This window comes from Bufo bufo, chromosome 1, assembly GCF_905171765.1.
Source record: "Bufo bufo chromosome 1, aBufBuf1.1, whole genome shotgun sequence".
Taxonomy (NCBI): Eukaryota; Metazoa; Chordata; class Amphibia; order Anura; family Bufonidae; genus Bufo; species Bufo bufo.
The window spans coordinates 524,021,228-524,036,034 of NC_053389.1; the positions used below are offsets into that span (position 1 = coordinate 524,021,228).

Here is a 14,807-nt window from a genome sequence, read left to right on the forward strand (position 1 = left end):
ACAGTACCTCTAACATCCAGGGCCTCTCAAGTGACATCTTCTCTGATGTAGATCTTCTCTGTCATCATCTTCTACACTCGGTCCAGACAACTTCTCTCAACCGCCTTGTCTCTGCAGAGTGTGACACACAGACACCTCAGCTTCCTCACTTCTCTATCATCATCCCCCAACCTGTAGTCTCCACAGTGTTCTCCTGCTGCTCGCTGTGCTCCCCAATACCCCTAAATACTATCCTGAAGAAAAATTAGTGCTGTACAGATAGCCCCCCATAGTAACACTGCTCCTCGTAGTCCCACCAATAGTAATTCCCTTCTATAATGCCCTCCTTAGTAATACTGCCCCCTACAGTGCCCCCAACAGTGATAATTCTCCCCAACAGTGCCTCCATGAGTAGAAGAGCCCTCCAGTATTAGTAATGCCATCACAGACCCCTCAGTACTAATAAGTAGAGATGGCTTTGCTTTTCGCCCGGCGGTCGTTTCGCTGTGAACTTTGCTCGTTCGCTATTCGCAGAACAGGTGAACATATGGCGATGTCCTCCGGTGCCATATTCTTTTCCATTGTGCAGAACTTGACCGATGACACATCCATCAGATGGGATGGGACAGGACAGCCAATTGAGACGTTTCAGCACATGGACCCACCCCCTACCTTATAAATAAACCCGATCTGGCTGCCATTTTACATTCAGTCTTTTGCCAGAGTAGGGAGAGGTTGCTGTGTGGAGCAGGGATAGACTGTTAGGGACACCAAACGCTAGCTAATAGGGCCACAAAAGTCCTTTTAAGGACTGGTATAGGTGTGCTATCGATAGGTGTGACATACAAAGGGGTGTGATATACTTATAATATACTTTCTAACATATAAAGTATATTATAGTGCATTTGTATTGTGGAGCAGTTGTGTGCGGTTCTTCTGCGATACTGCAGCTATACAGAGGGCCAAATGCTATTGGAATAACTAATTTCAACTGCTGTGATATACCAGTTGCCAAAAAAAAAAACGGATTGAGGCAGGGATGTGATATACCTATAATATACTTTCTATATAGTGCATTTGTATTGTGCAGCAGTTATGTGCGGTTCTGCTGCGATACCGCAGCTATACAGAGGGAAAAACGCTATTGGAACAAATAATTGCAACTGGTGTGATATACCAGTTGCCCCCCAAAAAAACTGATTGAGGCAGGGGTGTGATATACCTATAATATACTTTCTATATAGTGCATTTGTATTGTGCAGCAGTTGTGTGCGGTTATGCTGCGATACCGCAGCTATACAGAGGGACAAACGCTATTGGAACAACTAATTGCAACTGATGTGATATACCAGTTGCCCCCCAAAAAAACTGATTGAGACAGGGGTGTGATATACCTATAATATACTTTCTATATAGTGCATTTGTATTGTGCAGCAGTTGTGTGCGGCTCTGCTGAGATACCGCAGCTATGCAGAGGGACAAACGCTATTGGAATAAGTAATTGCAACTGGTGTGATATTCCTGTTGCCCCCAAAAAAACGGATTAAGGGGTTTGATATACCTGCTTCCAGCAAATAATCATTAAGGGGTTCTATATACCTGCTTCCACAAATACTGCTCTTCTATAGGGACTTTGTCAAAGGGTCATTTTGAAAATGGCAGGCCATTCAGCAGGGGGTGGTAGGGGTCGGGCAGGTGCACCAGGCCAGAGCTTAAGTGGGAAATTGGAGAAGGTGCGTGCGATTACATCAAAGGACGCACCAGAGTTGGTTGAGTGGCTCACTCAGCCTTCCGCTCTTGCACCCTTCTCATCCCCTGTATCTGCACCCTCCTCACTCTCTTCTGTGTGCACCCCCAAAAACACCACCACCACCACCATAGCCCCTCCACTCGAGACTGGCCTGCAGTAAAATTGATATACAATGACCGTCTAAAATACCTCCAGCCACATAATGACTTGATCTTTTCTGTACGGTGAATGCATAATTTTTGATCGCGTTCACAAATCGTCCAGGCCGATGTACGTCCATCACTACTAATAAGGCCCCCCATAGTGCTCTTTGTAGAAATAAGGCGGATCTATAAGATCTCCTTTAGAGCCCTCAGTAGTAATAAGAACTCCTAATGTTCCCTGGATTTAAAATGCCCCTACAGTGCTCCCAGTGTTTATATTGCCCCCTCCTGTTATAATGCTCTCCCCTGAAGTGTCCCCTGTAGTTATATTCCTCCTCTTAGTGTCCTCACAAATTATAATTCCTCAGCCCCTCCACCATACAGTCCCATGTAAATAACACCATTTCCCACCCTCCACCATAGAGTCCCATGTAAATAACATCACACCATCTCTCCAGACCCCTGCAATATACAGTTCCATGTAAATACCATCCCTCTATGTCTACAACCCCCTTCAAAATACAGTCCCATATAAATAACATCACCGCCTCCACAGTCTCTTCCAGCATACAGTCCCATGTAAATAACATCACTCCCTCCCCAGCCACCATCAATATACAGTCCCATGTTAACATCACTCCCTCCCACAGGCGCCATCAGTATACAGTCCCATGTAAATAACATCACTCCCTCCCCAGCCACCATCAATATACAGTCCCATGTAAATAACATCACTCCCTCCGCAGCCACCTCCAATACACAGTCCCATGTAAATAACATCACTCCCTCCCCAGCCACCTCCAATATACAGTCACATGTAAATAACATCACCCCCTCCCACAGCCGCAATCAACATACAGCCCCACGTAAATAACATCACTCCTGAACATTTAGTTCCATGATAACATATCTCCCTTCAGCCCTAACATACAGTCCCAGTTAAATAACCACAACTTCCAGCATTGCCTCTCCCTTCACTTACCTCTCCGCATATACAGACATCACCACAGCTTCTTCTGCCGTCCTCTCCTGCACTGGTCACATGATGGTGACATCATCGCAGGTCCTTCTCAACACCTGCCTTCTGCACTGATCACATGACCTGTGATGTCATCACAGGTCCTTCAGATGTTGCAGTGCATTAGATTCAATTGTATTGCCGTCCTGATGATGGCAATACATTTGTATCTGCCTGGCAGGCAGTATATTCAGGCTTGGGACAAAACATCAGGGGCCCAGGCCCCGAATGTTTTAGCCTAGCAACGCCCCTGGTGCAAACCAATTCAAAGGCGGCAATCATGCTAGCAATAGGAATATAGGAGTTATAGTGTCCCTGTGGGCCACAAAACTAATAAAATATGAAACAGTTAAAGTTATATTTCAACTCAAAGTAAAATGACCAAAATCTGTGCCACAAGTAGTCTGTGTTATATGAATGGCATTAGTTATTTAAGTAGTAGGCTCTAGATCAGTGGTGGTCAACATGTTGTTATAATACGGGGCTTCAAATGCAGTTGTAATACGGACAATCACAATACAGGGAGTGCAGAATTATTAGGCAAGTTGTATTTTTGAGGATTAATTTTATTATTGAACAACAACCATGTTCTCAATGAACCCAAAAAACTCATTAATATCAAAGCTGAATATTTTTGGAAGTAGTTTTTAGTTTGTTTTTAGTTTTAGCTATTTTAGGGGGATATCTGTGTGTGCAGGTGACTATTACTGTGCATAATTATTAGGCAACTTAACAAAAAACAAATATATACCCATTTCAATTATTTATTTTTACCAGTGAAACCAATATAACATCTCAACATTCACAAATATACATTTCTGACATTCAAAAACAAAACAAAAACAAATCAGTGACCAATATAGCCACCTTTCTTTGCAAGGACACTCAAAAGCCTGCCATCCATGGATTCTGTCAGTGTTTTGATCTGTTCACCATCAACATTGCGTGCAGCAGCAACCACAGCCTCCCAGACACTGTTCAGAGAGGTGTACTGTTTTCCCTCCTTGTAAATCTCACATTTGATGATGGACCACAGGTTCTCAATGGGGTTCAGATCAGGTGAACAAGGAGGCCATGTCATTAGGTTTTCTTCTTTTATACCCTTTCTTGCCAGCCACGCTGTGGAGTACTTGGACGCGTGTGATGGAGCATTGTCCTGCAGGAAAATCATGTTTTTCTTGAAGGATGCAGACTTCTTCCTGTACCACTGCTTGAAGAAGGTGTCTTCCAGAAACTGGCAGTAGGACTGGGAGTTGAGCTTGACTCCATCCTCAACCCGAAAAGGCCCCACAAGCTCATCTTTGATGATACCAGCCCAAACCAGTACTCCACCTCCACCTTGCTGGCGTCTGAGTCGGACTGGAGCTCTCTGCCCTTTACCAATCCAGCCACGGGCCCATCCATCTGGCCCATCAAGACTCACTCTCATTTCATCAGTCCATAAAACCTTAGAAAAATCAGTCTTGAGATATTTCTTGGCCCAGTCTTGACGTTTCAGCTTGTGTGTCTTGTTCAGTGGTGGTCGTCTTTCAGCCTTTCTTACCTTGGCCATGTCTCTGAGTATTGCACACCTTGTGCTTTTGGGCACTCCAGTGATGTTGCAGCTCTGAAATATGGCCAAACTGGTGGCAAGTGGCATCTTGACAGCTGCACGCTTGACTTTTCTCAGTTCATGGGCAGTCATTTTGCGCCTTGGTTTTTCCACACGCTTCTTGCGACCCTGTTGACTATTTTGAATGAAACGCTTGATTGTTCGATGATCACGCTTCAGAAGCTTTGCAATTTTAAGAGTGCTGCATCCCTCTGCAAGATATCTCACTATTTTGGACTTTTCTGAGCCTGTCAAGTCCTTCTTTTGACCCATTTTGCCAAAGGAAAGGAAGTTGCCTAATAATTATGCACACCAAATATAGGGTGTTGATGTCATTAGACCACACCCCTTCTCATTACAGAGATGCACATCACCTAATATGCTTAATTGGTAGTAGGCTTTCGAGCCTATACAGCTTGGAGTAAGACAACATGCATAAAGAGGATGATGTGGTCAAAATACTCATTTGCCTAATAATTCTGCACGCAGTGTACATTAGTCAGTGCCTTATATTAACTTCCCCTACATAATAAATGCTATTTGCTGAAGTGAAACAACCCCTTTAAACGCTCATCAGTCACATAAAAACTGGAAAAACACTCCCAAAAATTTAACTTTTGACAGATGTGAGCCTAGTATGTTTGAAAGCTAAGCTTTTAAATAAGACCAAGATCACAATGCTAGGTGAGATATATGGAGAGATACAGCTATTAGGAATTGGGTCAGGAATGAAAGCTGCAGGTATATACAGCTTTCACTGGGAGCCATTTCTAAGGACTGTAACTTGCACTGTATCAGTGCAAGTTACAGTCCTAGTGTCACGATCTTGGCCTTGTTTAAAAGATTAAATTATCTGCTTAAAAACTATACCAAATAGCCCTTAGAAGTGCACCCCCTTCTGCAGCCAGGCCAGTATTGTCCTTTCCTGCCTGCAGGAGCACTGTTCAGTATGTTTAGGAGGGGGTTAATTAAAGGATCAAACAGGACAGTCAGCCAGATCAAGGGAAGTAGTATATACTGTATAACTTTTCCACAGAGCTGTATTTTTGGTGCTGATTCTCCATAGTTTATTTAGCTATAAACTGACTTTGTTTAAACAAGTTCAGAAGAAAAAATATATATGCTCTGTTGGTAAAATATATATATGAATGAAACACAGACCACATGCATATTGAAACGGCAATACATTTACTCGTACATATTCATACATACAACACAACTCTTAGGCCTCTTTCACACGGGCGTCATGTTTTTTGCCCGGATAAGATGCGGGTGCGTCGCGGGAAAATGTGCGATTTTTCCACGCGAGTGCAAAACATTGTAATGCGTTTTGCACGCACGTGAGAAAAATCGGCATGTTTGGTACCCAAACCCGAACTTCACAGAAGTTCGGGTTTGGGTTAGGTGTTCTGTAGATTGTATTATTTTCCCTTATAACATGGTTATAAGGGAAAATAATAGCATTTTTAATACAGAATGCTTAGTAAAATAGGGCTGGAGGGGTTAAAAAAAAAATATAATAATTTAACTCACCTTAATCCACTTGATCGCGCAGCTGGCATCTCTTCTGTTTTCTTCTTTGCTGTGCACAGGAATAGGACCTTTGATGACGTCACTGTGCTCATCACATGGTTCATCACCATGGTGAGGGACCATGTGATTGGATCATGTGATGTGACGTCACCACAGGTCCTTAGCCGGCAGCTCAACATTACAGAAGAAGACAGAGATCCGCAACTATACGATCAAGTGGACTCGGTGAGTTAATTTTTTTTTATTTTTAACCCCCCCATCACTATTTTACTTTGCATTCTGTATTCAGAATGCTATTATTTTCCCTTATAACCATGTTATAAGGGAAAATAATACAGATCGGGTCAACCGGCCCGATCGTCACCTAGCAACCATGCGTGAAAATCGCACCGCATCCGCACTTGCTTGCGGATGCTTGCGATTTTCACGTGGCCCCATTCACTTCTATGGGGCCTGCGTTGCGTGAAAAACGCAGAATATAGAACATGCTGCGATTTTCACGCAACGCACAAGTTATAAGGGGAAATAATAATGATCGGGTCCCCATCCCGATCATCTCCTAGCAACCGTGCGTGAAAATCGCACCGCATTCGCACTTGCTTGCGGATGCTTGCGATTTTCACGTGGCCCCATTCACTTCTATGGGGCCTGCGTTGCTTGAAAAACACAGAGTATTGAGCTTGCTGCGATTTTCACGCAACGCACAAGTGATGCGTGAAAATCACAGCTCATGTGCACAGCCCCATAGAAATGAATAGGTCCTTATTCAGTGCGGGTGCAATGCGTACAACTCACGCATTGCACCCGCGCGGAATACTCGCCCATGTGAAAGGGGCCTTAAGATGGTAAAAATCCAAGAGTGCTCACTAGAGATGTGCGACTCGCTCAAAAATTAATTCAGGTTTGACTAAGTCGGTCAAGCTATTGGATTCGTGTTTCGCACATTAAAAAAATAAATATATTTTTGATTTGCCATAATTATTATTGGTCTCGAGTGCCCACGTAGAGCAAAGTATAAAGAATTGACCACCTGGATCAGAATCCTGAGGAAGGCTTCTGAGTCATATGACTTTTCCTGGATGCCACACATCAGTCCATGATGATTGCTGCTATCATTTAATTGATGGTAACACAATGGAGAAGACCTAAATAATATTGTTTAACTAATTTAGCAATTATATGATAACTTTTTGGCATGTCCCAACTATTTACCGAAGTCAGCTAAACTTTATTTTATCTACACACAAAATCATTTCATAAAATCTTTAAGGACTGTCTACTGCTTAATATTTCTTCATTTGATTGTACAGCTGCTTTCCTGAGAGAATCCTTCAGAGCTTTCACTTAGCTGTTATTGCTTGTTACTGTATTTGAAACTAATTATAAAACATACACCTGCTGCCAGATGCTGCCTTTAAGTGTGAAGGTGGAATTGCACATGTGGATTTTTTTTATTTGAAGCTTTCAAGATAATTCAATTTTAGAATTCATTTCCACTCATCTATGAAATAGAACAGATGGGCGCTAATGTCATATCAACAAATTCTTGTTATCTTAAGACTAAGTTATTAGGTGGTCTAAATGGTGAACATCTGTTGATGTAAATAACAGCTCTGCATTAATACGTTGATGCATCCTTGTCAAAGACACTTATTAATATACATACTGGAAAACAATATTCCAGGCACTGATTTTCTAAACTCTTTTCTTCTTAACTAGCCAGAAATAGTAGAGGTACAGATGTGAATTGGTTTGGCACTTGTTTGTCCATTTAGTTTATAGAAGTCTGGAGGTCTCAACAGAAAAAAAAAATTGCTTAGCTATGAGTAGTATTTTTTTATTGAAGTGGAATCCGTTGTACAGTATACGTTATTTTACATAATTCCATGTTTTCATCTAATACTAGGTATGATTCTGCCTTTGAATTAAGACAGGGCATTAAAGACATCTTTCTTATTCTCAAAGAGTGAAAGAGTAACTGTCATGTCAGTTCTTTTTAGTGTGTAAGGGCAGTCAGTTGAATAACTATAGTACTATTCTTTATAGGGAATTTTGTGTACTTTTATAAAAAAAAAAACAGCCTTTAATGGATCACCTCTAACCACCGCATGTACTGTATGCCGAATACAGGTAATGGTAAGATGGAGAGGCAGGCTTCTCAGCCTGTCTCTCCTCTGCCTGCCCCAACTGCTGCCTAAAGTGTTTTACTAGTTTTCTTAGGCCTCTTTCACACTTGCGTTGTCCGGATCCGGCGTGTACTCCACTTGCCGGAATTACACGCCGGATCCGGAAAAACGCAAGTGTACTGAAAGCATTTGAAGACGGAACCGTCTTCCAAATGCGTTCAGTGTTACTATGGCACCCAGGACGCTATTAAAGTCCTGGTTGCCATAGTAGTAGTGGGGAGCGGGGGAGCGGTATACTTACAGTCCGTGCGGCTCCCGGGGCGCTCCAGAATGACGTCAGAGCGCCCCATGCGCATGGATGACGTGATCCATGCGATCACATGATCCATGCACTTGGGGCGCCCTGACGTCACTCTGGAGCGCCCGGGGAGCCGCACGGACGGTAAGTACACTGCTCCCCCGCTCCCCGCTACACTTTACCATGGCTGCCAGGACTTTAGCGTCCCGGCAGCCATGGTAACCATTCAGAAAAAGCTAAATGTCGGGTCCGGCAATGCGCCGAAACGACGTTTAGCTTAAGGCCGGATCCGGATCAATGCCTTATTTTCTCCGGCCAAAAAACGTTCCGTTCCGGAACTGAAGACATCCTGATGCATCCTGAACGGATTTCTCTCCATTCAGAATGCATTAGGATAAAACTGATCAGGATTCTTCCGGCATAGAGCCCCAACGACGGAACTCTATGCCGGAAGACAAGAACGCAAGTGTGAAAGAGCCCTTACTAAGGCTACTTTCACACTTGCGTTTTTCTTTTCCGGCACTGAGTTCCGTCCTAGGGGCTCTATACCGGAAAAGAACTGATCAGGCATATTCCCATGCATTCTGAATGGAGAGCAATCCGTTCAGGATGCATCAGGATGTCTTCAGTTCTGTCATTTTGACTGATCAGGCAAAAGAGAAAACCGTAGCATGCTACGGTTTTATCTCTGGCGAAAAAAACTGAAGACTTTCCTGAATGCCGGATCCTGCATTTTTTTCCATAGGAATGTATTAGTGCCGGATCCGTCCTTCCTGCGCAGACCTTTAAGAATGAGAAAAAAATAATTAGCGGATCTGTTTTGCCTGATGACACCGGAAAAACGGATCCGGTATTGCAATGCATTTTTCTGACTGATCAGGCATTTTTCAGACTGATCAGGATCCTGATCAGTCTGAAAAATGCCTGATCAGTCAGAAAAAATTACATGCGTTTGCATACAGTTTGCCTGCCGGAATCAAACAACGCAAGTGTGAAAGTACCCTAAGTGTCCCACAGTAAGGGACGCAGACAGAAGTTGTAGAAACCCAAAGCCTTCTGCCCGTGTTTCTGTACACTTGCAGTCAGCCTTAATCATCATCCCACTAACAGCAGTGCCAGGAGGGCTTCCTTAGATGGGAGATGTCTAATTATTCACCAGTTAGCTACACCATCTGGAACTTTGGGTTGAATTCCAACCAGGTCAGTACCTGCTTGGAATTTGTATGCTTTCATTATGTTTCACCCATTGTTACCCACATTTCTACTGCTACATGCTATATGCATACAGACTTTTGGCACAGCGGACAATGTGCCATGCAGTGATGTACTCAAAAATAAAGTAGAAAGAGGATCAAAAGAAAAACTGCAAACAATTAAATAAAAATATGGGACTAAAATAAGCAAAGCTGTGTAACCATGCCAGATATTTTAGCTAAGCATCTTCGCGAGCTGTACTGCAAAAGTGACTGACGTTGTTGCTGTCTTCTGCGGAACCCTTCACCAGGTTCCATAGCTGGGTATTATTCTTTTAGAGTATAGCTTTATACAGTAGTTAATTGTATTGTTAAACTGGTATCATTGGTTTGTTATATGCATTGATTGACCTTGGGAGACCAATAAGAAAATATTTTTTCTTTCATCCCTTTAAGATGATGTTGAAGCAATACCTTTGAAGCAGTTTGCTAAACATACTGCAGATCTACATGCAAGCAGTGGGTTCAATGAAGAGTTTGAGGTATACTTTATAATTGAATACATTTCCATTTTTATTTGTATTTGATTGTACACTTGTCATGGAATTTACATTAAGTAGGATACGTACATGTCAGTGTTCCTGGATAGTTGGTATGTGTTATTTTACATCTGTCGATCTGTCTAATCGATAGCTGCAAGGAACTTTTTCAATGGCTTCTGTGACATGATATCACGGTCAAGTTGAGGCTCATTTAGAAGAGCAGATAATCGTTCAGGCAATTGATGACACGAGTGACCTATGGACACTATGCCAGTGATAACGACAAGCATCTACATTCAGGGAGTACCGTGAACAAATTCGTTCATATTCAATCACATACTCGCTTAAAAGATGATCGTTGGCTGGTCTAGTCACGGTGCCTATTTACGATGCACCACAATTCATTAACGACAAATAATAACTTACTTGTTTTTAGCAAAATCATTCAGTCGCTACATACATTCACATTATACGATTATCGTCCACCATAAATCTCGTGTTCAAATCGTAACAATTATCTACTAGTTTTAAGTTGGAAACTGCTCCATCTCTATCTGTCTATCCTCTAAAAGTGCCCATTGTTTGTTTTCAAGAAAAGTCCTAATTTTTATATGTGCTCATTGTATTGATATTGAATATGAAGAGCATACTGGACCCTTATCCAGTAATTCTTTTTCTTTTCTTTTTTTGTGTATTGGTGGGCTGCCCTCATATGAACATCAATTCATCAGCAGCTTGATCACCATTTATCTAGTTAAACCATTTATTCTTTCACCCAAGAACTGTGTCCTAAGTAGTGTTTGACCTTTAAATGTTCTCACCCCAAGTTCAAATTTTGCAGGGGATAGGGGATTCTGTAACAATCTCATCCTTCCATTAGGCACCAAACCAATATTAGATGTGCTGCTAGATTCACTGCCAGCTTCCACTGTGCCATCTTTAGGTTAAATATAACTTGTATCACCCATCTACATTATAATATTTCCATTGCATAAGACATATTCTATTTACTACACATTCACTTTTTGGTTTTAACATGGTCATTTGTGTTTAATTTATGCGGGAACCCAACTATATAAAGATTTATGAACTGGTTTAATCTTCTTTCCCCAGAAATTAAACATTTAATTGGAATCATGTATCAGTCGCATTTTATTTTGTTTCCATTCCCTATTATGTTTGCATTGTAAAATTTATGTTATATTTTTTATTCACTCCCTCATTAGACACTGAAAGAGTTTTACCAGGTAAGAATGTTTTGTTGTCACTTCTTAGAGTAGCTATGCCTGAAAAGTTTATGCTTCCTCTCAAGTTTCTGCTCTGTTCTGTTCACACTGTTATTATGGGTTCTGTCTATACAGGATCCATGATGAATATGACTGATTCATTTTGTAATGGGTTGTAACAGCTCTTATTGACCCATAATGGATCTTTAAGACTAGTCCATATTGCCTGGGTAAAAAAAAAAAACACCAAAAACCTGAGCGAATAGAACATAACACCAGGGTGAATGTAGATTAAGATTTTTGGGATTCATTTTTGTATTTGTTTGCAGGAGGTTCAGAACTGTACTTCGGATTTAGGCATAACATGTGATAGCTCAAACCACCCGGACAACAAGAATAAGAACAGATACATAAACATTGTTGCCTGTAAGTATGCAAAATTACATTAAAAAAGGACTAAATATACAGTATATAAGATGGATAGAAAGATGGAAAAATACACTCTTCAACATTGAAATTGCAACATCAGGAAGGAAAATTCAAGAAATTTAGAAAATCACAGGATTGCTAGACATGTGGATGATATGCAAATCATAGAACCAAAATATTAAAAACTTCTGGATGTATTTTTTTTATTGGGTAGGAGCAGCACTTACACACTTACATACTTTGCACACTGTCAGCGAGATTACTAATGATTGTCAGAGGAATGTTCTGCTACGCTGAATGCAGTTGGGCACCCAGATCATTAAGATCCACTGCTGGCAGCTCCCTGGAATTGCCAACCAATGAAGTCACAGTTGTGCTCCATGGGAGACAAGTCAGGAGATGCTGCAGGCCATGGTAGCACATTTAGGCTACCCATGCTGCTCACAGTTGCCTGAGCAAACATGCAGCCTGGTGTCTTGTTGAAAAAAAGGGCTCCTGGGACACTTTGGAGAAATGGCCATACCACTGGTTCTACATCTAAATCAATGTAACGCCGAGCTGTCAGTGTACCTGAAATTAAGACTAGAGGAGTCTGGCTACCATACATTATGCTACCCCACACCGTAATCCTGTGAATAGGACTGGTGTGACATTCCCTTGTGAAGGCCTTATCATGGCATTTCCCAGGTGTTCTCCAGACCAATCTCTGGCTATCACTGCATCCAAGACAAAAGCAGGACTCATCAATGAAGAGTATAGACCTCCATTCCAGCTTCCATTGCTGTCTGCTCTATACTATGACATCCTTTGAAAGTGGTGGCGTAAGGTCAATGGAACACCTGTATTCGGATGTCTGGCCCATAGCCCAATGTTGTGCAAATGCCTTCTGATGGTTTGTGTAGACACAGTTTGCCACCCTAGACTTGGGATATGATGTCCAATTTCGGTTGCAATACTGTATGGATCATCCGCCATTCTTCTAATTTGAAGATCCATCCTTGCAGATGTTCTCCTCTGTGCACCTCTTGCTGTCATTCCTGTTCGTCATTACCCCCCCAACCGTCGGGACATGCAATGTTGAACAGAGCTGACATAGCTTAGGCGTGTAGCAATTCGCCAAAATCATAAAACAAGGCCTCTCAGTTCAAGGATTCTGTCCCTCTCAGTTTGTGACAGGTAGTGATAATTGGCACATCAATGAACAGGAGGCATCACACAATCATCTCACACAATTTTAAGTTATTTTTGAGGTTTCAAGTGTCTAAAAAAACTACTTGATTTAAATATGGCTTTTATGGCCATCTCACATGACACTGATTGGAGCTAGGTGCTTGAAAATTTGATCAACTGCAGACCATAGCGATACCTGCTACTTCCTCGATTTGCATAACCATATGGCTTGTCCTTCTTGGTGTTGCAGTTTTAATGTTCAGAATTGTAGTTAGGTAGGTAGATAGATAGCTCGCCTCCAGTGTTAGTATGACAAGTTGAGTAAGAAAGTGAATTGTGATACTGCAGAAGAAAAAATGTCCTGCTTTATCCAACAAGATGGGGCAACATGCCGGAACTCACTGGCAAGGGTTCATGAACTGTTTACGGAGGAGCAAACTGTGAGCAAGGGGTTATGGCCACCATGTTCCCCAGACATGTTCACATACGATTCTTAACTGTGGGGAAATTTAAAACAGAGAGAGCCGTGGATGAACTCAAGGAAAACGTCACAAACACTATCCGCAGCATCACAAGCAGTATGAGCCAATATAATCCGACGTGCCCAAAGATGCATAGACGTGAACGGGGACCATTTCACCATCTTTTGTGACTTGTGGGTAATTAAAAAAAGCAACCCACTTGATTGTTTATCTTGTCATACTATCGCTGGAGGCGGGCTACTTTTTGTGGGCACCCTGTACAAATAAACTAGGAGAGTGGAGATTGTTAGCATCATTTGTTTTCACAAGCCAGACAAACCAGAAATTGTAAGAATTAAAGGAGTTGTCCAAGTTACATGAAGACTCTCCCAGCAACAGCAAATATGATAAAATAACAAAAGAAGTTGTACTCAGCATTTTTCTCCTCTAGAACTTCCAGCGTCATGCTCTAGTACTGCAGTGCTGATGTCATCTTCCTAGCTGCTGCAATAAAGTCTCATGGACATCAGTTCATGCAGCTAATCACTGCAATACACTGCGCAAGCCTGCTGAGACCAGGGATGCAGCAGTGACCTGGTGTGTGTGAGATGTCACTGCTGCATCCAGGAAAACAAACACTGGCAGACAGAACCGGAGCATGGCTCAGGAAGTGGCAGGCGAAAACAGTGATATTTTAGTGGTAATTGTTATTTTAGATCAAATTTCTGCTGGTGAGAGAGTTTTAATTGAACTTATACAGCCCCTTTAACTCAAGAATGTTCGTATAAGTGCACGGTATAAATGTTACGGTGTTATAATTAGGATCCAGATTGGTGAGGGTGCTGTTTAAGAAGGAAATCAGTGGTCAGTGGGGAGGCGGGTGGAAAAGAGTTCATAAGGATTATAATTGAATTCAATGGAAAAAGTTTAAAGGGGTTATCCAAGACCTATAATGCCCTCCCCATATGCCCGGGCCCCTCACACAGATTGTAAGTGGGGAGCAGCAAATAGCAGCCACCAGTGATGCTAAGGAGGCTCATTCCTGTTGCGGCCTGCTATTGGAAGCCCCCCCTCGCCGGATGTTTTCAATGGGGAGATGCAGTGGCAACCATGCTGGCATCAGAAGCGATGCGGTTCTCAGGGAGTGAGGTAAGTATAATTTGTATGAGTGGCCCGGGCATTTTGGGGGGCATTATAGCTCTTGGATAACCCCTTTAAAATATAAAAAAAAGTCAGTATTTACTGCGTTTATCTGGGTGGGAAAAGTTTATATTTTTTATTAATAAAATATAATAATAATAGTTGTATTTATATAGCTCCAAGATATTATTGATAGTCTTGATCTTTG

General features: G+C 42.0%; 1 protein-coding gene across 1 annotated transcript in view; it reads left to right on the top strand.

The window, feature by feature from the left end:
- PTPRZ1 (protein tyrosine phosphatase receptor type Z1) overlaps nt 1-14,807 on the top strand; it is a 276,086-nt gene that overhangs the window by 215,148 nt on the left and 46,131 nt on the right. The window contains 2 exon segments of the mRNA XM_040411638.1: nt 10,088-10,173; nt 11,729-11,825. Coding sequence (XP_040267572.1) covers nt 10,088-10,173; nt 11,729-11,825 — 183 coding nt within the window.